At 40.3% G+C, this 27,139-nt stretch overlaps 1 protein-coding gene across 5 annotated transcripts in view; it reads right to left on the reverse strand.

Annotated features, from left to right (window-relative positions):
* The window catches only part of St3gal3 (ST3 beta-galactoside alpha-2,3-sialyltransferase 3), a 158,975-nt gene that overhangs the window by 75,043 nt on the left and 56,793 nt on the right, over positions 1-27,139 (reverse strand). For 3 of the 5 annotated variants that reach the window (XM_090335032.1, XM_090335029.1, XM_090335031.1), the window contains exons 3-4: positions 23,222-23,269; positions 7,323-7,365 (exon numbers count right to left, since the gene is read on the reverse strand). In XM_090335032.1, the coding sequence (XP_090191158.1) occupies positions 7,323-7,365; positions 23,222-23,269 (91 nt within the window). The remainder of the gene's footprint in view (positions 1-7,322; positions 7,366-23,221; positions 23,270-27,139) is intronic. The other 2 variants (XM_090335033.1, XM_090335030.1) reach the window with 1 other exon arrangement.

The raw sequence follows: 27,139 nt of genomic DNA on the forward strand, positions 1-27,139 counted from the left end.
GAAAGAAAAGGCTGCCAATTTCTGGGATAGGAAAGATTCTGGAAGGTAATTCTAGAGTTTTTGTTTTTGAACATGTTAACTGTAAGAAGCCTAAAACACATCCAAGTGAAGGAGACAACTAGCTAGTGACTCTGGAGGCTAGATTTGATATATTTGGGAGTCATTAGAGTGCAGGTGACATGTAGAGTTATGAGACTGGATCATATCATCTTGGTGACTGGTGTGAGGACGAGGTAACATATAAAGAACTCAGTATGGCAGAGGCATATAAACTTCCCACTGTGGCACAGGAACTTGGAATTAGTATGTTTACTTCAAACTGTGTTTTTTATTTTTTTGAGTAAGTGTTGGTTATGTGGCCCATATTGGCCTTAAACTCATGATTCTCCTGCCTCAGCTTCCTGAGAAGCTGGGATTACAGATGTTTGCCACTAGACTCTGCTTCCTTCAGCTGTATTTTAGATTTCCCCACATTTACAGGCATTTTACAACTCATCTGGTTTTTATAGTGCTTCACAGATTAAAAGCTGCTCATTTGGGCTTTTATATCGTTGGGTCTCCAGATGGAATTCCCGGTGAAATTATAGACTGGGTATTGAAGTCTCCATGGTCTTGTACATCTGGTAACTATAAAATATCCCACTGCCATTACCTGATCTGCGAAAAGTTAACCCTTCTGTACACACCTTAATAATAACAATAAAATTATATTAAAGAAGGCTCACAATAGCCCAGAAACCACATACCTGAATATCAGGATATGGTTCCTTCAAAGGGTCTAAATGCCTGAACATTCTCCCAGACCAAAGGGCACATTTCTGGTGCATGGTGTTGTTTTTTTCCTGAGACTGAGATTTCTTTAAGGTTCTGCCTGGAATGCTTTGCCCTGAGATAAAGACAGTGATCACCTTGCATTGCTTCGAGTTTTTGCTCACACAATGCCTATCTGTGAGTCCTACCCTAACTATCCACTTAAACCTGCAGGATCTTCAACAACAGTCACATAGCAGACTCTTCAGAGAGCCTGGAGTCTCTTGAAAGACCAGATTTGAATCCTTAGCTTTAGGAGTATGTATTAAGTAGCCCAACCCTAGAGATAGACAGGATAAATTCTGGGCATCCTTAAGGTAGTACTCACAGACTTACCAGGCCCACATTCTGGTTATACCTCTCTACCTCATTTTCTCAAGCTCATGTCATTGCTTCTCTCCTTTATATTCTATGAGATCCTGCTCCTTGGTATTGACAGCCTCTTCAGTGAATGTTCCTTGTATCTTTTGATCTCAAAGAAACCCAGGGCTCCTCTGAAGGCATCATGTTTAACGTCCTTTGTGATGAGTCTTCATCTATCATCATGAACCCTGGGAATGCCTGTCATCTTCATACACTTTTTATGTGTTCAAACCACCATCCATAACCATTCTGTTTTTTTTTTTAATCTGTTTGCTGCTTATGCAATCCAGAAATACTAAGCTTTACTCCCTTGATGTTCTTATCATCCACTCCCTCCCATTCACTAGGATTTTAGTTACAAGATGTCCTCGCCAATAAATCTTATACAGCTATGCATATGGATTACAATTTTCACTTCTGTACTATTTACAAAGCATACAGTAGGTGGATTTTGAGCAATATTTACTGAGTAAGGCAAGAAATAAAATCTAGGGCCGGATGCAGTGGCTCACGACTATAATCCTAAATACTCAGGAGGCTGAAATTTAAGGATCATGGTTCAAAGCCAACCCAGACACTAAAGTCCGTGAGGCTCTTATCTCCAATTAATCACCAGAAAACCAGAAGTGGCACTGTGGTTCAAGGGGTAGAGTGGTAGCCTTGAGCTGAAGAGCTCAGGGACAACATCCAGGCCCAGAGTTCAAGCCTCAGGACCAACAAAAAATTAAAAAGAGATTTGACTATTATCATGGCCTATTTTGTATACGCATGTATGCCTGTGCGTGTGCCCTAGTCCTTGGGCTTGAATTAAGGGCCCAGGCACTGTGTCTGAGCTTTTGGGCTCATAGCTGGTACTCTATACTTGAGCCATAGCTCCATTCTGGCTTTGTGGTGATTAACTGAAGGTAAGAGTCTCATTAATTTTCCAACCTGGGCTGGCTTCAAACCATGATCTTCAGGTCTTAGCCTCCTGCCTCCTGAGTAGCTAAGATTACAAGTGTGAGCCACTGGCACCTGGCTCATGGTCCCTCTCCCTTCTGTGCCAGTCCTGGGCCTTGAACTTGGGCCTGGGTGCTGTCACTAAGGTTTTTTGCTCAAGGCTAGCATTCTACTAGTTGAGCCACAGCACAGAAGTAGTTTATGGATTGGATTTTCCTGCCTGGGCTTTGACCTGCAATCCTCAGACCTGTCTCCTGAATAACTAAGAAAACAGGAGCCAATGGTGGCATGGACACAGCCCAATTTTTAATCACCAAGAAGTACTGTCTTTGAATGCCACATCTTGAAGTTAAACGGTAAGGTTTTAGCTGACAGGCTGGTAACTCACACCTGTAATTCTATCTACTCAGGAAGCTGAGATCCTCAGAATGGCAGCTTGAAGCCAGCCCAGGAAGAATAATCTGAGAGACTCCATCTCCAAAATAACCAGCAAAAAGATGTGCTGGAGGAGTGGCTCAGGGGAGTAAAGTACCAGGGAAGCAAGCAATCCAAACAAGCATGAGGTTATGAGTTAGCATATAAAAAGACAGTAAGAAGATTCAAAGGGTAGAGTGCCAGGTATGAGTAAAAATGTCAAGCAAGCTTGTGAATCCCAAGTTCAAGCCTCAGATGTGTCAATGAAGACTGAGTCTCACTAACTTTGGCTAAGCTGGCTTCCAATAGCAATCCTCTCAATTTTTGACTCCTGAATAGCTGTGATTGTAGGCATAAGTCACAACATTTAACTGTACTTCCCAATCCTATGTACACAATTCAGTTTTATCCTTTATTTTATTTATTTATTTATTTATTTTTTGGCCAGTCCTGGGCTTTAGTTCAGGGCCTGAGCACTGTCCTTGGCTAGAGCTCTACCACTTGAGCCTCAGTATGTATGTGGTACTGAGGAATCGAACCCGGGCCTTTGTGCATGCTAGGCAAGCACTCTACCACTAGGCCAAACTCCCGGCCCCTCTTTTATTTCTTTAAATGTAATTTGTTTATTTACTTATAAACTGTGTTTCATAATTCTAATATGTGAAATCTTTCAGAGTTCTTCTTTGTTGCCCATTGTTCTTCATGGTTCTCACTTAGAAGAACTTGGTTCCTTGTGTATTTAATTATTATTATTATTATTATTATTATTATTATTATTATTATACTCAGCACTGGTTTCCTTAAATAGTTACCTGTGAGAAATCCACACATTTTCTAAAAAATTGTTATTGTTATTATGAAGGTGGTATATCGTGAGGTTATAATTACATAAGTCAGGTAAAGAATATACCTCTTTCTTTGGAGATTTTTTGCTTCTGCCAGGAGGCACTGCCAAGTTTAGAACAATTTGTGCTGAGCTCATGGGCTCAGGAGACCCTAGAACTCTTGAATGAGAATCCTGGCATCAAATACCAAGTGCTTTTGTTTTGCTGACTTTTACACCAATTCATTGGGAGCTATGGTAATCTTTCCTGCATTCTGCGGGGTGGGACAGATTTTCTAGTTTATCCTTATTGTGAGTCTTCTCAGGATTATAGTGTGGAAAGGATCAAAAGGTGGCAAATTTGGAAGCAACAGATCCAGAGGCTAAAAGGAGAGTGTCAAAATCTGACCAGTAATAGAAAAGTAATACAGATAGTAGCAGAGTAGAGAGAGGGGCATAGAAATTTTTAAAGAACAAAATGGCTGAAAAATTTCAAGAACATGTAAATGTTGATGCTGCAGGCTAATTAACCCAAGTGAAGATAAGTTTTTTTTAAGCCCTTAATTTTTTTAAGCCCTTAATTTTTAAGCCTCATAATTTTATTTGGTGGCACTGGGATTTGAGCTCAGGGCTTTGTGATTGCCAGGCAGGCATTCTGCAGCCTTAGCCAAATTTCTAGCCCTTTTTGCTCAAATTATTTTTGAGGCAAAAATCTCACTTTTTGCCCGGACTTGCCTAGACAATAATACTATTTATATACTTAGTTGAGATGATAGGCTTTTTCTTTAGAAAGTAAGTCTTATAAACTTTTGCTCTGGCTGGCCTGGAACCACAGTCCTACCAATTTCTACCTCATGCTATCATGACAGATGTGCACCACTGGACCCAGCTACTGGTTGAGATGTAGCCTTGAAAACATTTTACTTAGATAGATTCGCCTTGAGCTATCACCCTCCTCAATTGTTCCTTCTGAGTAGAAGGATTTCAGGTGTGAGTTACTACTCAACTACTTATACACAATTTATATAATCTTTTCAAATAATTCCTCATAAACCTATAGGAAGTACAAGCTAATTATATTTTCCACCAAGGAAAATTAGGACGCAGAAAGCTAAAATGTAATACTAAGGCCATGTAACACTAAGCTGTAGAATTCAAATCCAGTTCATCCTTATCCAAGTTCAGGTCCTTTCCTATACATCAGAAATGAACAAAACATAGACAGAGAAAGACCTGCAAAGAGATATCAACAGTTTGCTAAAGAATTACTCTTCAAAGCAAAACTTTAACTTAGAAACTTCTCCCTGGATTCTATGCTGCCATCAGAAAGAACGGCATCGCCCCATTTGTAAGGAAATGGAAAGACTCAGGAAAAATCATATTAAGTGAAATAAGCCAGACTCAACGGGACATAGGCTCAGTGGTTTCCCTCATTTGTCATAATTAGTATAAACCTTGAACTCTCCTAGCAGAGGTTTACAATAGGGCAAAACCTAGATGCATAAGGCCATATAGGATGAAGCTAAATGAAAGGACCTCCAGAATATAGAAACAAAAGCCATATAATGTGTGATTGCTGTTCTTAATGTACTAGGTTATTTCTCATCTCTTTTGCTGTCCCTTGGTAATATCATATTGTTATGGTATCTTACCTTGTTATCTGATATATTGCATATGTTTATTGATCTGAAATAGGAGAGGGAATGGGGGAAAACAAGATGAGTGTAGGGGGAGGGAAATGGGGACAAAAACATGAGAAAGAGTAGCAATGTTTGTGAAGTAGTGTACCTTCTATCTGGTGAATAAAATGTAACCTTTCTATTAATTACAATAAAAATATATTCAAAAAGAAAAGAAACTTCTCCCTGGAAGACATTTCACCTGTCTATATATTCCATTGAGGGAAACACTGAATGGAAAAGCCTTTGTAGCAAGAGGCAAGAAAGTTCTAGTTTGTACTTTACTGTGGGTCAAATGAAATGGGGCAAGCCAACAACTTGGCCAAAGACCAAGTTGACTCAGGTGGTCCATCAAACCAGTCTGGTATTCAGCAGCAAGCTACAAACCAACCTTTGCAGAATGTAACTGTCAGGACAGCAGAGCAGGCATACCCTCTTCCCTCACTGCTGAAGGCAGCTTACGTTCTGTAGTTAGCATGTCCTCAATAACATGTTCTTTATTCATCAATGTGATTCAACTTAGTAATTACTATATCTTTTCTGTTCTGCTGGTGTTTTATTATCAATTATACTTCATGCATTTTCTTTTTATCCCAGAGCACTAAATTAAGACTTTTCTCAGAGTGAAGCCCACAGTTTTCTAGTATAACCAAGCCCCATTCCCTAGATAGTAAATTAAGACTTTTCTAAGAGTGAAGCCCACAGTTTTCTAGTACAAGATAGTAACATGTGGCTGACTTCTCTCCTCTAGCCTTCTGAAGAGAATAGAACATTCTTCTCTTCTAATTACCTCCATGATGAATCAAAGCTAGGAGAGTTAGTATGTCTGAACTCATAGTCTGAGGTACCAGATTCTAAGAAAAGGAGGCAGATGCCAGATAAATCATTAAAACCCAATAGCTCCTGGTGTGCAGGTATTACCAACACCATCTGAGGTACTATGGATAAGACCTTATGCAAGAGAAGAAAGGAGATGCAATTCTCATTTTCCATTATGTTTGTCTTGATCAGGACAAGGGACATAGGTACATGAAGATGATTTCACCCAGAAACAAGCCTTAGGAGGTAGTAATGGAATTGTTTAAGCATGCTAGCCAAATGGTGAAGTTCACAGCTATCCACTTATCATCCATCCATTTACCTACGTACAGGTATACTGACTTAACTTACAAACATGTATGTACCTGTGCTATCCTAACCTCTAGAAAGACCAAGAAGGCTAGAACAGGGAAGAATCTTGGAAGATTAAATATTCAGTATTTTGAAAGTCCCCTATGAGTTAATCACTTCAACTAATCCTAATCCTTCCAACAATCCTGAAAAGTATGTCTATTGTCATCATATTTTATACATGAAATAGATTCAAAGTGGTTAAGCAGCTTGCCCAAAATTACAAAGAGAATAAGTGGTAACCTGGAAATTTTTTTGTTTTGTTTTATTTTTGCCTGTCTTAGGGCTTGAACTCAGAGCCTGGGCACTGTCCCTGAGCTTCTTCTGCTCAAGGGTAGCACTCTACCACTTTGAGCCACATTGCCACTTCCAGTTTTTAGGTGATTAGTTGGAGGTAAGAGTCTCATGGACTTTCCTATGAACCATGATTCTCAGATCTCATCCTCCTGAGTAGCTAGGATTACAGGCATGAGGATTACTGGTGCGGGGCTGGTAACCTGGGATTTAAACAAAGCTGTGACTGGCTCTGAGCTTGTGTCATTAAAAAATTAATAATCATGGCAATTATAGTATAGAAAGATGATTGGTAACAAGTGGAAAATTCAAAGGAAACATAAAGAGATGATTAATGTTGTATAGGGAAGAAATGAAATTGTTGTTTTCTAAGAGGACCAGCAATGAAAGGAAATTCCAGGTACAAGTAATAAGATCTACAGAGAGAAAGGGAGAGGCAGGTTAATCTGTGGCATGAATGACAGAATTTGAAGCTGGAGAAGACAGTAGATTAATCATACCAACTTTAAGTTATAACTTTGTAACTCAACTGCTTTCTACTCTAGGAGCTTTTCCAGGGACACACCTCTTGGTCCCTTAACTCTTGGCAGTGGCCTCCTCCACTAATGAGCTGCATCATTAGTGAGGCAAATTTAAGACTTTATATTTGTACCCATCACTCCATCTTGCCCAGGCCCCTGCAGATTACAGCATGCATCAACATTCTGTTGCCAGCCTGCAAGCAGATGCTTGCAACAACTGGGGGGGGGGGGGGGGAGTGAGGTTACCCTTCAAAGTTAGACCTCAGCACAGGCTACCACAGTGAGGAGGCATTTGCTCATTCTACTCACAGTTTAGAGTCCAACTTTAGAAGGAAGCCCAACCGATCATACTCTGAAAAAGAAAAGCAGAAAATGTCACTGAGGTCAAACCACTGCTGCTATTAACAGGTTACATTTCCCAAACCTAGATCAGGGGAAGAGAGCCCTTAGACAAGAATCTAATTCAACTGCTTCAAATAACAGAACTAAATATGTAAATTACAAGTAAATTTAACTCAAAATATTTGTTGAGCATCTATTTTGTGAACAGCCAGATTCAATGAAAACAGTATTTTCAACCAGGTCTAGAAATGCCTTCCTGCATACTAGAATTTGGAAAACAATGAAATGGACCCTGGAGAAAAAAAGAGATCTGAGGCAATCTCTTTTTTCTAAGCTCAGAACACAATGTTTGCTGAATGAGCCAGGGTAACTGTGGGATAAAGATGTTAGTAGCTAAGGGGTCTTCAAGTCACAATAGCAATTCTTTCCCTGCTAATCACAGAGAACTGATATCTCTTGATTATATAAAGAAGAAATCTCTGATAATCTTAAAAAATAATTTGGTAAGATATTTGCAACAAATATTTCATTAACATTTTGCTTGCCTCATTATAAAGTGAGGTTGAAGCAGTTTTACAGACTTGTATGAACAATAACCTTTAAAAAAATTAAGAGGGGGGAAAACAGCAAAGGTGCTTGGTGCAAAATTACAGATCTGTCCCCAAGATTTTCCATGGCTAAAACTAAATGCAAAGTACTGATTTCATGGTTCACAGTGTCAACAAACAAACCAAAGCATTTTGCATAAGGAAAATGATGGAAGTACCATAGGACTATTTCTTATACTGAACGATTGGTGAGTATGTGTGGGTAGTCTATGATTGCAGTTGTCAGCTGGCTGGCTCACTCTGAGTATAAAATACAATATCAAGATGAAAAGCTGGATGGGAAAGGCTGGGAAGCATGGCTTTCGAGGAACTCTGTCTACAGACAGAGTAAGCAATGAATGACCAAGAGAGGGAAGTTATACCCGCTGCCAAGTACTACACGGGAGTCGTTCTGCAAGGTCAGTGAAGCCAGACTGCTGGCTTCCCCAATCAGCTGAGCTGCAGTGAGAAAAGATGACCATTTTAACACTGAAGATACCAACTAGGACACATAACAGAAATTACCTGGGTTCCCAAGAGAATTTCCCTGGGCAAGTGATACTTTCTTCACATAATCCTGATTTGCTATGATTCAAATAAATGAGACTTGCCTTAACAAATCAAGGACTTTTAAAAATTGGTAGGAAAAACAAAGAAGTCTTCAATGAAAACAAACAAAAACCACAACTTGTAAAAAATTTGAAATTTAAAACTCTTTTATCATTCCTATGTTGTCCTCCCATGCAAAGGAAATCTTATCAACTTGCTAGATATGTGTCACTTGTTCTATATGGTGACAACCTTGGGGTGACTGGTATTCCTCAGACCTAAGCACCCACAATGCTCCCATGCCCTGGTAGATGCCTTTCGGAGAAGCCTGTGAGGGTGTTTCCTCTTGTAAGCGCAAACATCTGGGAAGTCAAGCAAAAACACAACTGCATCAGAGAAGGAACATAGAATTCCCTTTGCAGCATATTATAGCACTTATTATAACTGTATTAAACACAAACTCTGGCCAGGCATGGTACATGACCACAATTCCAGTTACTCAGGAGGCTGAGCCAGAAGGACAGCAAATGAGGCCATGCTGGGCAATTTAGCAAGACTGTTTCAAAATAAAATTTAAGGGCTTTCTACTTGACAAATCTAAGAGCATAGTGAGATGGGTTGGCCAAGTGTAGGAGAGAGTAGCATGTAGGCGAGAGTAGCTAGCCAGTGTTCCCAAAATCTACTGCAGAAAGGGATGTGTGAATGGGCTAGGATAGGGGTGTCTAATGACTTTCCCAAAACAGCTACCTGGTGGTTAACAAGTCCCAACAAGCTGCTTAGAGGCAGGAGCAGATGTCTGGACTCCTATAAGCTATGAAAGTGACCAGCAAGATTGAGGCAAGGTACCCAAGGTGAACAGGGTCTGCAAAATGACTATAAGAGATAGCGTTAAACACATGCTAGATCCAGAGAGTGCTCCTGGTGCTTTCTCTCCATTCTAGCTATCCCAAGGGTAGAAATTGAAGCTAACAACTAGGAGAAGAGGAAAAGAGAAAGGAACCAGGCCTTCTCTTCCTTGGGTCAGGTATCTAAGGTACTTATGGAGAGAAACTGCTCCTTCTAACCATGTCTATCATGGGGACTCATCATTTTCACTAACCTCTCTCCTCAACGTCTGAGGTCAGGAGAGAAAAGTTGCTGCAAGCGGGCCCTTTCCCTGGGATTTTGCCATCAGAACTGAGGGGACCTAGTTGCAGTGGCTTTTTCATAGCAAAGCTGAAGATATTCATCTATCAGTTGCTGGTGTCATGCTACCAGAGTTACGAAGAAAGCTCCTCCAGAAGGTAAAGTTAGAAGAGGGAGAGCGGGAAGCCTGATGACATGCTGGTGTGCTCTGGCAGCCCTCGAAGCCCTAAGCACTCTGGTTCTACCCAAAGCTTGGTATGGAAACCATTAACACACAAACAAAACCGAACCATGCTAACTGCCTTGTTAAGTCAGTGCAGCAGGTTTTTTATACATTCAAAATAGATTGGGGGATAACCACAGAAATCACCTTCATTTTCACTCCTGTCCCCTTAAAATGTTCTTCATATGGAAAGTCCAGAGGAGTTCTTGATACCTCTAGGATAATAAAAATTATAGTCACTTATAATAGAAATTTTAGAACTAGATTGCCTTGTCTTACATAGTAGTTGTAGCTTTCCTTTTTTTTTTTTTTTTTTCCTTTTTCTGGGTTTTGATTTTTGGTGCCAGTACTGGAGCTTGCACTTAGGGCCTTGCACTTTTGCTTGGGTTTTTCTCTTAAGGCTGGCATTCTACCACTTGAACTATACAGCCAATTCTGGATTTTTGCTGGTTAAATTGGAAAGAAGAGTCTGCCTGGGCTGGTTTTGAACCACAATCCTCAGATCTCAACCTCCTGAGTAGCTAGGATTACAGGTATAAGCCACTATGACTGGCTTGGTTGGGGCTTTTCTTTTGTTTAGAATTTGACGCCTCATTTAGAGCTGATAATAATATCTACTGAGAACTCCCAATTTGCCAGAGTAATTCCTTCTCATTATTTATGAAGGCCTGGACTATGAACTCCCTCTACAAAGACTTTTTGAGCCTCTAATCATGGATTCTACCTGACTAAGGCTTTGATCTTCGCTCCAGCCACATGTTCATATTTCTGAGGATCTGATATTTGCATTGTTCAGTTTCTTGATTAGAAGGAAAGCTTAATATAATCTTTAGGAGGTGTACACGAGAGAGAGAGCTAAATGGAAAGCCAGGATAGGTGACAGGGTAGCTGACAGGAAAGTCTTAGTCTTGCCAGCATGCACAGATCCCAAATTTGTAATAAAAACGTGGAATTGTCATCCTAGAATATTACCAGACACAGTGAACACAGATATTCATATGAAGCTTTCTTATCACCAGAAGAGGCTCTCCTCTCAGGCAACAAACAAGCCAGCAGCTGCCATGAAGGAGAAATGTTTAGTCTGGTTGGCTTAGGCTTCCTGCCTCCACCCAGGATTACAGGAACCACCACTGAGGAGCACACGTCCTCTGCTGGGTGCCTGGTGGGAAATGGCCTGGGTGATACAAATCTGTGCCATTTTCCTCCTGCACCTGCAACAGAGAAGAGAAGAGGACCGACAAGTGCTTTTCCAGATGCTAAAGCCTTTGAAATTAACTGTTAATTCTTCCATTGGCCCTTTAAAGAATGTTGTCTTTTAAGTCACAGTAAAGACTTAGACAAATTATTGGGGGAGGAAATGGAGAAATTATACAAACTTCTGAAAGCTTTGAAAACTGGGCTTAAACAAAACCATGGCATACATCCAAGTGTGTAGGCACCTAATAATACCTTTCTTACACAAAGCAGAATCAACAGAATTACAGGGACAAACACAATTATCCTGAATCATGATGAGAAATGCATAAACTGCTTTAAAAGATCACTGAATTTGTGAGAATTCAGATGTGACAGAGCAATTACTAAACCTGAACTGACAGAGAACCTTACATGTAACAAATGGAGAATGCATATTTGTTTTCAAGAATGCAGGGGATATTTCTGATACTGACCACCTGGGAGGCCCAACAAAGGGTCACTCCCCCATTTTTGTCTGATTAAATTAAGTACTGGGAAGTTATCCAGCAGAAACATTTTCCCAAATCTCACTAGAATGTTCCCATTTAATCACTGGCAACAAACACTGCCAGTTACTTCCCCTGAAGGAATATGCTCACTGTCATCAATGAGGAAATGTCTGTCTAACTATGAAGTTCCAAATGCCAGTCTGGCCAAAGGTTGTTCTTTTAAGTAAAAATAGTTATTCCATGAAAAATGTAGAGTTTGGCTGGCAACACAGGCACACCAGCATTTTTCCTTAAGGCAACTGCTGTACTCAGTAATCAGCAAAGGTGCCATGAATACTTACTTCACTACACTGAATATTAAAACTGTGTACTTAAAGAAGAACACAAATGAATTTAATAATTGCTGGGCTACAGGTATTGGCTAAATGGTAGAGTGCTTGTCTAGCATATGTGAAGCCCTGGGTTCAATCCTCAGCACTTCAAATAAGTAATCTCTGCTGCTTCATTCAAACTAGTCTCCTTCCCTCCCTCTCACTCTCCCTCCCTTTCTCTCTGTGTGGCCACAAAAAAAAAAAAAATAGGTGACAATTTCTACAAGTATAGTTTAGTGCAGGTGCATAGTTTCATTAAAAAATACAAGGAGGGCCGGGAGTTTGGCCTAGTGGTTAAAGTGCTTGCCTAGCATGCACGAAGACCCGGGTTTGATTCCTTGGTACCACATACATAGAAAAAAGCCGGAAGTGGTGCTGAGGCTCAAGTGGTAGAGCTCTAGCCTTGAGAAAGTCCAAGGACAGTGCTCAGGCCCTGAGCTCAAGCCCAGGACTGGCAAAAAAAAAAAAAAAAAAAATACAAGGAGTACCCAGTCTTTCTTTAGAATCATCAGTGGAAAAAGGAAGGAAAATCTTGGTAGCATTATGTGATAATTATGACTTGAAAGACCACCTGAAATGGCCCAGGGAATCTCTGCCCCCAGGGGTTCACAGGTCACTGTTTCAGGGAAATTACAGACTCCTATCTCAGGAAGAAGTCCTCACTACAGTTAGAACAAGGTCTCTAGCACAGAACCAAGCCTCTAGCCAAGGTTGAAAGAGCTGAAAGAGCACCTGTCCTGGAGCTCCTGGAGCAGAGGATTGCCTAAGAGTCTCAGAGCAGACATGGGTAGGCTAGGTAAGGTTACCCTCTGGAGCATAGCTGCAGGCAGAGGACAAAACACCTGTCCTCGCATATACTGTATTCATGCATATTCGTAGTTACTGTAGCCTTTATAGTCTCTAAACCAGATGCACATAAGTACTCTGAAAATTAGGGTAAATTTTGCAATGAACTTTGCATTGAGATACTTAAGATAAGAGAATGACACTAGATTTGATTGTTTATAGTATTGCTGTAAGAAATTCCAATATCATCATTTTGAGAGAAAAAATGGTTGTATGCTATAAATAGAATTTAATTATTGTAAATTTCTACACCAGTGTAAAAACAGCTTATTTTTTATTAGCTACTTGGGTGAACAAAATTTATTTCTAATGATAACCACTGACTTTTTTTTTTTTTTTGGTCAGTCATGGGACTTGAACTCTGGGCCTGGATGCTGTCCCTGAGCTCTTCAGCTCAAGGCTACTGCCCTACCCTTTGAGCCACAGTGCTACTTCTGGTTTTCTAGGAAATAAGAGTCTCACAGACGTTAGTGCCTGGGCTGGCTTTGGACCGAGATCTTCAGATCCCAGCCTCCTGAGTAGCTAGGATTATAGGTGTGAGCCACCAGCGCCCACCCCACTGCATATTTTTAAACAGAGTATCATTAAAAAGGATTAATAGGATCCAGCTGCCCATAGCTCATGTATGGAATGCAAACTACTAGACAGTAGATTTTAAAGATCATGGTTTAAGACCAGCCGATAAAAGGGGTGTGGAGGGAGTTATGAGACCACAGCTCAACAAAAAAGTTGTGATGGCCTGTACCTGTCGCCCCACATATGGCAGGAAGTATAAGCTGGAAGATCATGGTTCAGGCCCACCAAGACAAAGGCACGGTTTATGTACATTTTTTAGATGAGGCAGGGAAAGGGGAAGTAACATATTTAAGATCCCCCCAATTAAAGGACTAGAGGGGAAGCTAAATCAGGTTTAACTCTGAATCAGGTCTAAATCTTCTTTTCTTTATGACACACTGACTCTCACAGGAAATAAAAAATAGACCTTCATCTTAGGAGAGCTGATGTGAAAGCAATTACGTCTCCTACCCATTGCCCCAGGGGTGATGTCAAAAGGCCCAAGCCATGCCACATATGAATCATGAGAGAGGGGCTGGCCAAAGTGCAAATGACTCCCACATCATTTCAAGCCAGGGAAATAAAACTCAACATGAGATCAATTAATCAAAGACAAACTAAAATAGGAAAAGCTGTTTTATAAAACAAACAGCAAACCCCAGTGACCTAGACTAAATTAACTAACCTAGTAACTAACATGTGTGGGGTGTGTGTGTGTGTGTGAGAGAGAGAGAGAGAGAGAGAGAGAGAGAGAAAGAGAGAGAGAGAGAGAGAGAGAGAGAGAGAGAGAGAGAGAGAGGGAGAGGGAGAGAGAGGGGGGGAGAGAGAGAGGGAGAGGAAGAGGGGGAGAGGGAGAGGGAGAGAGATAAGAGGTCTGGCAAGAGGTGTCTGACAGGACAGAGACCCATGGGGGACAGGCTCTCCATAGCTACGCCCCAATGTAGCACCACTGTAAGGGACCAATGGACCAATGACTATAGGACCTTTCTGTTGTCAAGTGAAAGATCACAGGCTATGAAAAGAGCCCTGGCCCCTGCATAAGCAAAAGGCCAAAAGATCGTTGTATCTGTCCTAGGAAAACAGCACGTGATGTCTAGGGCTGAGTAACTGAGGTGAATTCACTTGTATTCGTGATATCAATTGCATTCACACCATACCAGGGCGTCCTCACTAAAATGTAGGATCATGAGTGACAGCATGTCAAAGAACAGCTGGCACAGAAATTAGAAAAAAATGATTCACTAAATAGTTTGTGGCTTCAATTGCATGGAGCTTGCCACCTGGTAGGTTAGCAAGGCAGATATCCTTACAGCTTTGGCTGAATGTTGGTGTCTTCTGCAGCATTTACATATGGAAATCCTCAAAATGATGCTCATAAGAGGTAGGACCTCGGGCCAAGAGTGTGGACTAGTGGTAGTGTGCTCGCCTTGTATGCACAAAGCCCTGGATTAGATTTCCTGAAACCACATACACAGAAAAAGCTAGAAGTGGTACGGTGGCTTAAGTGGTAGAGCTCTAGCCTTGAGAAAGCCCAAGGACAGTGCTCAGGCCCTGAGTTCAAGCCCCAGGATTCCCCCCCCCCAAAAAAAAGGACCTTTAGGTGGTAACTATTTTATGAGTGCTCTGCCTTAATGAGTGAGATTAGTGCCCTTGTAAAGAAGACTTCAGGCTAGGTGCTGGTAGCTTACACCCAAATCCTAGGTATTGCGGAGGCTGAGATCATGAGAATCAAGGTTCTAGGCTAGCCCAGAAGAAATATTTGGAAGACTTCGTCTCAATTCAGAGCTAGGTGAAGTGGTGTGTGCCTAGCATCTAAAGCTATTTGGGAAGCTAAAATCAGGAAGATTGTGTTTCCAGGCCAGTTTGGGAAGAACAGTTGCAAGACTGTTGTGGACATATTACATGTCAATATAATGACCACATACTCCACTGCATGATGTAACATTACTTATTTATCCTTAAATATTCATTAAGTGATTAATACTTTTTCTAATGTCCTACTTATGTTTTCTTATGTTCTATTAATGTTCTACTTTCTAATGTTTCTAATGTTCTACTTTTCAGTCAATATTTACTAAGCACTTACCATTTGTCAGAAACTGTTCTACCAAGTCAAATAAGGCCCTGGCCAAATGAAGCCTATATTCTAGTAGGAGAGACTGATGGAATGTAATAAATAAGAAGATGCTTTCAAAGTCTGAGGGCTAAAGACAAATGAAAGTAAGAGTTTTTCAGAAGACAGGATATCAGGAAAATAGCCTGCTTTGGATAAAGTGGTCTGGGAAGGCCTTTCTGGAGGGTGAGTTTGGAATGAAGCTGTAAGATAGTCACTAGTTCAGGAGCTAGGAGCAATGTAAACAGTAACTACAAAAGCCCTGAAACAGGAAAGGGGTTGGCATCTTGGTATAGTGGCTTGAGGGCAGTGGGTGGAAGTGAACTACTGTGTAACTTTGGAGATAAAGAGTCATTAAGTACAGCCTTAGTGCTACACCTGGGACTTTATTCCATGTGTACTATGAGGCCACTGAAGAGATTTCAGTGGTAATAAGACATAACCTGATTTATGTTTATAGAATACTATTATAAGTACAATGAGAAGGGACTTCTCATGAGTTCAGCTCAGTTAGAAGGCTTTTTATTAGTCCAGGAGATAGACCTTGAACAGTGAGTGCTAGAAAGAAGTGGCTGGATAAGGACACATTCTGAAGTTAGAAAATGGGAATGGGTGAAGGATGAGGAACAATTAAGGTGACTCCTATGTTTGTGGGTTTTGATTTTATGCTTTTGTTTGTTTTTGTCAGTCCTGGGGCTTGAACTCGGAGCCTGGGCACTGTCCCTGAGCTTCTTTTTTGTCCAAGGCTAATACTCTACCACCTGAGCCACAGCACCACAGCACTGAGAAACTGAACACAGGACTTCATGCATGCTAGGCAAGCACTCAACCACCAAGCCACATTTCCATCCCTAGGTTTGTGGTAGAGTTAGATAGATGGGGGAAGAAAAAAAATAAAAATGAACTAGTTTGCATACACACCCTATACAAATTTAATTTGATTTATATACAATAATTTTATGTTTTCGAAGTTACTGTACATTTTTTAAAGTTTTTCAATTCTTTAATAGTATATAAGAATACAAATAACTTATGTGTTTTGTCCTTATATATGAATCATTTTGCTTGACTCAGTTATTAGTTGTTAGTTTTGTTTGTTATAAATTTTCTGGGTTTATACATTTGGCAATCATATCATCTATGAAGGGTAAGTTGAATTTCTGTCCCACAAGTCCCTGAAGCTCTGTTCAATTTCTAAATTTTTTTTCTCCTGTTGGACAAATTGGATTGTTTCTACTGTTTTATTTTTAAATAAACTGGTTTTTATGTCATCTCATATTTTTATTTAGTGCGGAGCCGGGAGTTTGGCCTAGCGGTAGAGTACTTTCCTAGCATGCATGAAGACCCAGGTTCGATTCCTCAGTACCCCACATACATAGCAAAAAGCCGGAAGTGGTGCTGAGGCTCAAGTGGTAGAGTGCTAGCCTTGAGAAAGTCCACGGACAGTGCTTAGGCCCTGAGCCCAAGCCCAGAACTGGCAAAAAAAAAACAAAAAAAAACAAAAAAAACCCCACATTTTTGCTAAAATTTTTCTGTCTTGTTAGTTTCAATTATGTTTGCCTTTTTTAGGAGCACTTTTTACAATAACGTCTTGCTGAGTTATTCCCACATCTGTGCTATCTCACCAGATGTTATCTTTGCCATGTAAGTTGAGATTTTTCTAGTTCATCATAAGATAGTAAATTTTTGGCTTACATCCTAGATATTTTGAATATCACGCTATGAAAATATCTTAAAATAAAAAATGTAAAAAGTCCTAGGTCTTGTTTAAATGCTGTGGAGGGTGTTATTTTTGTTTCAGAAGACAATTGAACAGGTTGGGTGCAGGCAGCAAGTTGAGACCAGCCCTTGGTGGGCTGTGACTTCAATGTCAACTCCACTTTCAAAGCCTGTTCTGATGTGTCCTCTCTGTGAGCCACCCAGTGTCAAGGCTGGGACTTGAGAAGTGGTTTGTCCCTTGGATCACTTCTCTTTCTCTTTGCGGTTGCTTTCTTTGATTATCTCCTCACTCTCTGTTTTCTCCCCTGTGCTTTCTTGGGCTCCCTTCTTGGTCCTGCCAGACAACTAGTTAACACATTCTGCTATGAATTTCCTAACCTAAGGCCAAGCAGTAGGAAGCAGAGAGAGAAAAAAGCAACCAAACTACTCCATCCTCTTGGGACAACAGCTTCTCGGAAGAGGGCTCTTGGTTTTAAGCCTCTAGACCTTACTGCACCACTATCACTGCCACCAACACTGTGGCACCACTTGGAGACTGTGCATGAGGAAACAGAAAGGGAGTTTAAAAATCTAAGAGGTTTTGCATACCCAATGATATGGACCTGGTACAGGAAATATAAACACAACTACATAGACATAAAAACTTATGACTCTATAGACATGTTTTATTACATTGATTAATACGTACCTATGATATACAAACTCTTAGCCTAATTTTGATTATGTTCTAAAAACTAAGTGCCTGTGATTGTATATAGAGATTCCCTTCTTGAATACTTGTTTGTTAAACACATCATTTGAAATATGATGTAAAAATCAATGTTAGTAAATTCTTTAATAAAAAAAAAATCTAAGCGCTTTCCCCCTCCATCTGAGACTTAGAATTCCTTTCCCCACTCAGAACCATAACTAGAGATTTCTGTTGTGCCCTGCTGTCCACTAGGTGTTAGGCTGAGTCCTGGATTCAGATCATACAGCACTGGAGGAAAACTGGGAAATACACAGTCAGTTTGGTAATGTACCAAATTCTGGATTTCTTCTCAATCTGTCTGCTACTATTTATGTTATGCTTCAGAGTCCTCAAATAGCTCTGAAATGTATTCTGTTCAGGTTGTTAGCTGTACTCAATGACCAAGACAGGATATATATACTCACTCTGTCCTATCTGGAATTGGAATCTTTTTTTCTTATTTTTAGTTATCCACACTAACAGAAAGAAAGCAAACCAGGAATCAAGTCCAAAGTTATCTTGCTAAAGTTCTAAGATGTTTTTAGCAACGTGCTACGCCCAATGCTGCTATGAGGACTCTGCCCAACTCTTCCTCCTATGACTCCTACCAGGACTGATCAGAGCATGAGATGGCAAAACTGCTGCAAATGCTTTATGGGAAAATGAATAAGACAGAACTGCAAATAAGGTAAACTGAGAGACAGTCTTTTTTTTTTTTTTTTTTTGCCAGTCCTGGGCTTAAGCTCAGGGCCTGAGCATTGTCCTTGGACTTTCTCAAGGCTAGAACTCTATTACTTGAGCCTCAGCACCACTTCCGGCTTTTTCTATATATGTGGTATCAAGGAATCGAACCCGGATCTTCGTGCATGCTAGGCAAACACTTTAACCACTAGGCCAAACTCCAGGCCTTGAGACACAGTTTTGATTTAAAGCTGACTTTAAATCACCTTTAATTTATCCTTTACTGGGAGCCATATCCCATGGTCCAAGCCATTTAAATATGAAAACTAGCAGTACGTAGATATTCGTGTGTGAACTGGGGTTTGAACATAGCGCAATTTGAGCAATAACCCCAACCTTTTTGTTTCACTTATTTTTTCAAATAAGATTTTATGTTTGCCTAGTGCCATCCTCAGACTGTGACTCTCTTATCTACTGCCTCCTGCACAGCAAGGATCACAGGTGTGGACCAACATGCTCAGCTTGTCTGTTGCAATGAGGATCTCACTAATTACCTGGGCTGGGCTTAAATTATGATCCATCTGATTTCTGCCTCCCAAGTAGCTTGGATTAGCATGACCACTGTACATGACCTCTAAGGTCCTTTTATAACTCTGAAAGAACTAAGGATCAAGAACTAAAAATTAATGAGACTAGAAAAGGCAGGAACTATTTGGATAAGAATATGGATTCAACCCAGAGTACCTAACTGCAAATCCTGATTCTGCAATTTACTTGATGTTTGCTGTTGGACAAGTTATTATATTTAGTTATATGTCCATTCCTTAAACTGAAAATTTGAGATACAATAGTATCTAAAGAGTTTGAAACTGAGTTAGTACATGTAAAAATATGGAGAATGGCCAGGTAGCAGTGGCTTACACCTGTTATCCTAGCTACTCAGGAGGCTGAAATCTAGAGGATGATAGTTTGATGCTACCCCAGTTTAAAAAGCCTATTAGACTGCATTTCCAAATAACCAGCAAAGAGCAGAGGTGTGAAACAAGTGGCAGGGCAGTAGCAAGCACAAAACCCTGAGTTTAAACCCTAGTACTGCCAACTCCCCACCAAAAAACTCCAAGTACATAGTTTAGAAGGAAAACCCTAGTAATCCCACTTAGATAACTAGAAAGAAGATACCAGCATTCTAGAGGCTCCTATGTCCCTATCTCTTTTTTTTTTTTTTTTTTTTTTTTGCCAGTCCTGGGCTTGAGCTCAGGGCCTGAGCACTGTCCTTGGACTTTCTCAAGGCTAGAGCTCTACCACTTGAGCCTCAGCACCCTTCCGGCTTTTTTGTATGTATGTGGTACCAAGGAATCGAAGCCGGGTCTCTGTGCATGCTAGGCAAGCACTTTAACCACTAGGCCAAACTCCCAGCCCCTGTCCCTATCTCTTTACACATACCTTTGAATATCTCCATCCCAGTGATTATAGAATTTAATTCCTTGCTTTTGTTTTAATACTGAATTCTTCATCTAAACAAATGCTTTAATTTTACTTGTTTTTGAACTCTGTATAAGTGGGAAAACGTAATATATTTTTATCTGATTTCTCTCACCTAACAATGTCTTTAAAATACATAAATACATAAAAGTTTCTGTGTTTGCTTATTTTAAGAGTTTGCATATTCACTTTAAGTATGTGGATTGCTTTTGGCAATATAACCAATGCAGTTATTCTGATACACGCAGCTTGTGCATGTGTGTGTATTCTGTAGTAAAATACCTAAAGGGGAAATTGTGAGGTCACAAAACACACACCCATACCCACATATTCAAATTAACTAGATACTAATATCATTTTTCAAAAATGGCTGTACCAATTTGCCCTCTAGCCAGAGGAGTTTCTACCGCATCATATCCTTATTCACACTAGACTGTTAAAACTTTACAAGTTTTACTGCTCAGGAGATATGTAGTGATATTTCATTAAGTTTTTAGTTTACATTTCTCCAAATACTAATATAATTGAATATCTTAATATAAATTTATTGGCCACATGGGTTTCTTTTTTCACAAAGTGCCTGTTCAAGTTTTTCACTCATTTCTGTGATTCTAATTTGTTTCTTCATTCCCATTGGTTTTTGTAGTTCTTTGTTCTGGAATAAAAACCTCTGTCAAGGCTGGGCACCAATGGTTCATGCTTATAATCTTAGCTACACAGGAGGCTGAAGATCACAGTTCAAAACCAGCCTGGGCAGGAAAGTATGAATCCCTAGAAAACCAGAAGTGATACTGTGGCTCAAAGTGGTAAAGTGCTGGCCTTGAGTGAAAAAAGCTAAGGGACAGTGCCCGGCCCCTGAGTTCAAGCCCCTCGACCAACAAGAATTAAATAAACGTTGTCAACCACTATCTAAATACCTTTTGATTAAGAGAATCTATTTCTTTACAGATGTTTGTTTTTAAGGATTAAAAAAAAACATTTGTTTCATTGTTTTAATTTTCAAAACCTTGATTATGGTTTATTTGGATATGGATATTTTGAGGTTTATTATGCTTAGGTATATGTGAGTCTCTGACAAATTTAAAGTTTTCAGCCTCTTTCTTTCTTTTTTCTTTTTTAAATTTGGTTGTGGGGCTTGAACTCTGGGCCTGGGCACTGTCCCAGAATTCTTCAGCTCAAGGTTACTTCTCTACTACTTAAGCCATAGCACCACTTCCAGTTTTCTGGTGGTTAACTGGAGATAGACATCTCATCGACTTTTGTGCCTGGGCTGGCTTTAAACCAAGATCCTCAGATCTTAGCCTCCTAAGTAGCTGGGATTATAGACATGAGTTTCCAGTGCCTGGCTAGACATTTTTTTTTTTTTAAATTTCAAGTCTCATTTAAGATTTCACAGGCAAAATTATTGTCCCTATTTCTATTTTCCTGGCAACAAACCTAAGAACACATGAGCATTAATGATGTTTGATATGAGCCACATTAGTATGCTCTAATTTAATGTAGTAAACTAACCAATCTCTTTCTATAACAAATAGACACAACTATTGGGTCTACTGGGGACATCTTCTTGTTTGTCTACTCTATCTGGAAGTGCTGCTTTGAAGCACCACTTTAGTGGAGGTATGTGAAGCATATGAGCTGTGAGATAATAGCTGGAAGGGAAGACGATGAGCTCTTGATTCACATGGAGCTGAATGGCCTTGAATAGGTTATTTCATATCTTTGAGCATGCGTTTCTTTACTACAACCAAAGGTCTAAAAGCAATGAATCATGAGGAGTAACTGTTAGGTGCATGAAATCCTCAGCACAAGGCACACGTTGTAGGTGCACAGTGGCCATAACCATATTCTCTGAGCATCTTTCTTCTTTACTCTGCCACAACTGCCTGAACTTAATGGTGTGTTTATGTGTGTATGCACATACACGCATACAACATCCACTAAATACATGGGATTAATGTATAATGATGCTTTTCCCCATACAAAGTCAGTTAGAGCTCCAACAGGGTCAGCATGCTGAGGAGTCAAAACAGCCACTTTCCTTGCTTACTGCCAGCGTGTACTGAGGTATGGGGCAGGTAGATTGCCCCCAACTAGAAAAGCTGTCCTCTTCTGGCTTGGTGAGTCTAAGTCAAAGGATGATGTACCACTCTGTGTGCCCTATACTATAAACACAGCAAAAAGAGGGCATGCGTTGTTTGCCTGCATTTGACACAAGTATACAGTCAAGAGTGGTACTCCTCTCCTGGAGGAGGTCAGTACTTTAGCATGTGGAGAATGTGTATAAACATTCCACGGAATGGTGGCCTGGAGGTATGGCTCAACTGCAAAGCTGCCTGTCCAGCGAGCTAAAGGCCCCGAATTCAAAACCTAGTACTGTCAAATAAACAAAACAAAACAAAACAAACACATTAGTATATGTTCTCAGCAAACCAAATGAGCTTCACACTCTACAAGAAAGCCCTGAGGCCTACTGTGCCCAGGCTGTAGTCTCTTGATGCCCGATGTCCCACTCTCTGTGGTAGGACATGAACACAGGAAACAGACATCCTTTTATCTGGACCTTGAACTCTGGGCCTGGGCACTTCCCCTGAGCTCTTCAGCTCAAGGCTATTGCCCTACCCCTGGGGCCTGGGAGTTGGCCTTGAGCTCTTCAGCTCAAGGCTACCACCTTACTCCTGAACCATAGCCCCATTCCCCATTTTCTAGTGATTAATTGGAAATAAGAGTCTTACTGTTCTTTAGAACCCAGGCTGTCTTTGAACCGTGATCTTCAGATCTCAGCCTACTGAGTAGCTAGGATTACAGGCGTGCCCCACCACACTCAGTGAATCTGGACATTTTGTTGCTATGCATCACAGCATACTTTTGTTTTGTTTTGTGACAGAGTCTTGCTAACTTTGCTCAGTCTGACCTTAAACACTTGGTCCTCCAGCTTCACCTTCCCAGTAGCTAACAGAACAAATGTATACTACTAGGCCCAACCAATCAGTGCACACTTTCAAAGCAACTGGAAAAATGCTCTAAACAATCTGTCCCTCTACTTTTTGGTCTACTGTGAAGCCCTAGGAAACTGGAGACTCCCACAGCTCTGTAATAGTCCTTTGCCTTCCCCCACATACTTTCACCTTGTTAGATCCACTATAGATACAGCTGATATTGGGAGCCAAAAAGATGACAGAGGGGGGAAGAATTGGTACCTGAGCCTAGTGTTTGTCCAGCGGAGTCAAAGGAAAGAACCACTGAATCTGTAACACAAGAGGACAAGTTCATTTCTTTCTCCTTCTTACAGTAACACAACAAGCTCCTGCTAGCTCTGCCCAAACTGTCTAGGGAAGAGTCAGACAGGATGGAACTCAGTGAAGGTCCAGAACCATCCATCCAGTGCGCCAGCAGACCCAGCCACCCAATATCCCTTGTCTCCTGCCAATAATAAGGAACAACTCAAGACAGAGGTAAACCTTCTGTATTCTAGAAGTGTTTCTAACAGATTAGGGGGGATTTTTTGCCTTTTCTTAGTTGAAACAAAGCAAAATAAAACATCCCTTTTGCAATAAGTTAAAGGCACTGACATTTCCCCTTTTTTGTCTGTTTTCTACTTCTATATTCAATTGTTTGCTACTTTTTCTTCTAAAAACACTGAGTGGACTGTAAGAATTTATAACGCATATAGAATAAACAAGTACAACCAAAGAAAGAAAAGTATTATAGATTGGAGAAATGTTAGTGCAAAAATGCATGCCATTTACAAACATTGCAGTGTTAATCAAGGAGGGTATGAGCTCCCAAACAGCCAAAGCAAAAAAGAAGAAATGAACAGTTCCAAAACTCAGTGCTCATGATGTGTGCATTCATTCATATGTTTAGAAAATACTTACTGGGCATCTACTATGTAAAGATTCTATCATATAATTTTGAAATATGGCAGCAAACATAAAAAAAAAAAAAACTTGTTCTCTACCCTCATAGATCTCCCTGTCATCAATCTGGGAGAGAAAGGTTATCAAAGGATAAATTATTTAATTAGAGACTGAGTATGGGAAGTTGGCTTCTCTGACACTCCAATATTTGGACTAGTAGCGAAAGGGTGATGGTCAAACTTATAAAGAATGAAATAGGCATGCTAGGCAGAGAGGAGGCCACATGTGGAGACCTGAAAAGGGGCAGGACATTTAAGAACAACTCAAAGACCAAATGTCCAAACCAACACTACAATGATCAGAGAAAACTTCCTCTGTATAAGTCTGTATCTTCTATAACTGTTCCTCCCTCCTTCCTTCTTTCTCTGCTCATGTCTGAACTCAGAGCTTTACACTTACTAGGCAGGTATTCTACCACTTGAGCCACACTCAGAGTCCCTTTTGTCTTAGTTTTTCAGACAGCATCTCATGTTTGTGCCTGGAGCCAGCCTCAGACCATGATCCTCCTACTTCTGCCTCTGTAGCTAATATTACAGGCACATACTAATAATTAGCTATTCTGTATTATATATTTATAAGATATAGTTTCACTAACTTTTTTTTTCCTGAGCAGGCCTTGAAATTTGCTCTTGTCTCTATCTACCTGTAATCCTCCTTGGATTACAGGCATGTGCCACCATGCCTAATTTCTGCTGAGTAGCTATGAATCATAAGGCAATTATACGAGTCAATCTAAAATAATGGCACAAAATTAATGTATAGCTCAAAAATTATAATTATAAGGGGCACCAATATGAAGTATGGCCCAAAATAACCCAGACCCATAAGGGATAAGATTCAAAAGACTCGCTCTTTATAAAGCAATGTCAGCATCTATAACCAAACTCATCCCAGCATTGTCCTTTAGATCGGTTTGTATGTCATTTTATCTAATTACAATTGGAAATTTAATACAACATTTATCATAACTGTAAATAGCATCTGTTCTCAGGGCTAGACTATAAGCGCCAAAAAAAGCAGACACATCTATTTTATTCACTGCTATGCTACCAGCTAACACCTGATACTTAGTAATTATTTGCTGAATCACAGAGCCCAAAGAAATAAATGAACCATAAATCACAGGCAATTCTTCATAAATACATTTCCTCACAACCATAGTTTTACTAAGAAACCAGGTGGCAGGGAGCTGGAGGATATGGTTTCTGCTTAAGAACTGGAGACAAATATTCTGTATTACCAGTTAAGGGCAGATCCATATGCACTGAAACCTGCAGGTTTCTTGAAACCTGTAGAAAAGACAGAGTTGTCATTGTTTCACAAAAATGTGATGCATAATTAGGACCCTTGGCTTGACCAGATGGTTGAACATCCTGGTTCATATAAGCAAGGTCTCCTTCATCAACATTTCTCAAGTCTCACCTCTTCCTTTTAAAGGGATTTATTAAAGTATAATCTTTATTCCTCAAAATTCACTCATTTTAAGTTTATAAATCATTCAGAGTTGATTCTGGCTCCCACCTCCAGCCCCAGGCATCACCATTATTTACTTTTCTAGACATCTATCCTTTTTTGCTGTGGTGATGACTACACACACACACACACACACACACACACACACACACACCCCCTTAGCCTCCAATTTAGCTTATTTCCCTCTGTCCTTTTACTGCTTTTTCTAAAAAGTACACTGGACTGTGTAATTGATAAATACCAGATAAATATTTAATACTACTAAAAGCAGTATTGTTGGGAGCAAGAGTGGAATCAAACTGTACTTTGATTTGCATCAGATAATTGCTTGATTGTCTTATTGTTTTTTGGCCTTCTCCTGTTCAATTGATCTGAGATTTACCATATGAATGTAACCCCCAACAGTTCCCTGATTAACCATCTGGATGTAACACCTGGCAGTGCCCTGGTCTCAAGAAGGGATATAAGCTTTGAGTTGAGAATAAACGGGGCGCGGCAGTTTTTGCCTGGGCTGCAGACCTCCCGGACCCGATGTGTTTGTCTCTCTTCTATTTTTTCCAGTCCCTGCCCCCTATTTCAGGAACCCCAATTTGCTGCCAGTAGGCCCCGGCACAGTATGACTGATTTATATACGCTAATAAAAAATAACCTTCCTTGACCTGCTGTAGCCTATTAGGCAAAGGTCTGACATTCAAGTTCTTCACCTGTTTTTCCCTCATCTAATATCTCTAATATACCTCATGTTCCAGACATACCAAACTACTTATATTTCCCAAAGATGTGTACCCTTATGCCTTTAGTCACAGACACACATAAAATAAAAAAAATCTACTTTTCTATTTAGACTCCTCCTTCCAGCCTATTATCCTAGCTACTCAGGAGACTGAGATCTGGAGATCATGGTTCAAAGTCAGCCAGTAAGAAAGACCATGAGAGAGCTGGGAGGTTGCCCTAGTGGTAGAGTGCTTGCCTAGCATGCACAAAGACCCGGGTTCGAGTCCTCGGTACCACATACATAGAAAAAGCTGGAAGCGGTGCTGTGGCTCTAGTCTTGAGAAAGCCCAAGGCTAGTGCTCAGACCCTGAGTTCAAGCCTAGGACTGGCAAAAAAAAAAAAGTCCATGAGACTCCTATCTCCAATTAACCACCAGAAAACAGGAAGTTGAGCTATGGTTCAAAGTGGTAGAGTACTAGCCTTGAGCAAAAAAGCTTAGGGACAATGCCCAGGCTCTTAGTTCAAGCCCAAGACTGAAAGAAAAAAAGACTTCTTTTCTTCCTCCTCTTTTTCTCCTCCTTCTAGCAGTATTAGGGTTTGAACTCAGGGTCTTGTGCTTACTAGGCAGCTGCTCTATTTGAATTAGACCCTTGTTCTTTTCATTTTGATAATTTTTGAAATAGGGTTTCACATTTATGCCCAGGCAAGCCAGGATCTTGCTCCTCCTATTTACATTTCCTGAAGGCTTGGAATGATAGGCATTTATCACAATACCTAATTTTTACTGGTTTCATGACTTTTTTTTTTTTTGCCCAGGTTGGCCTTGGTGATTCTCCAAGTAGCTAAATGTGAGCCACTGTACCCAGCAACATCTGCTCTTCTTGATGCCTTCTCTGATCAATTCTGTTCTCTATCTTCCTTAATGAACAATGCACTTCTAATTAGACTACACTACAGATCTGTGCTGATTTCTCTTTTTCATTCATTGAACTGAAAGTTTCCTGAGGACAA

Source organism: Megascapheus bottae, chromosome 6 (assembly GCF_031878675.1).
Source record: "Megascapheus bottae isolate mThoBot1 chromosome 6, mThoBot2.hap1, whole genome shotgun sequence".
Lineage (NCBI taxonomy): Eukaryota > Metazoa > Chordata > Mammalia > Rodentia > Geomyidae > Megascapheus > Megascapheus bottae.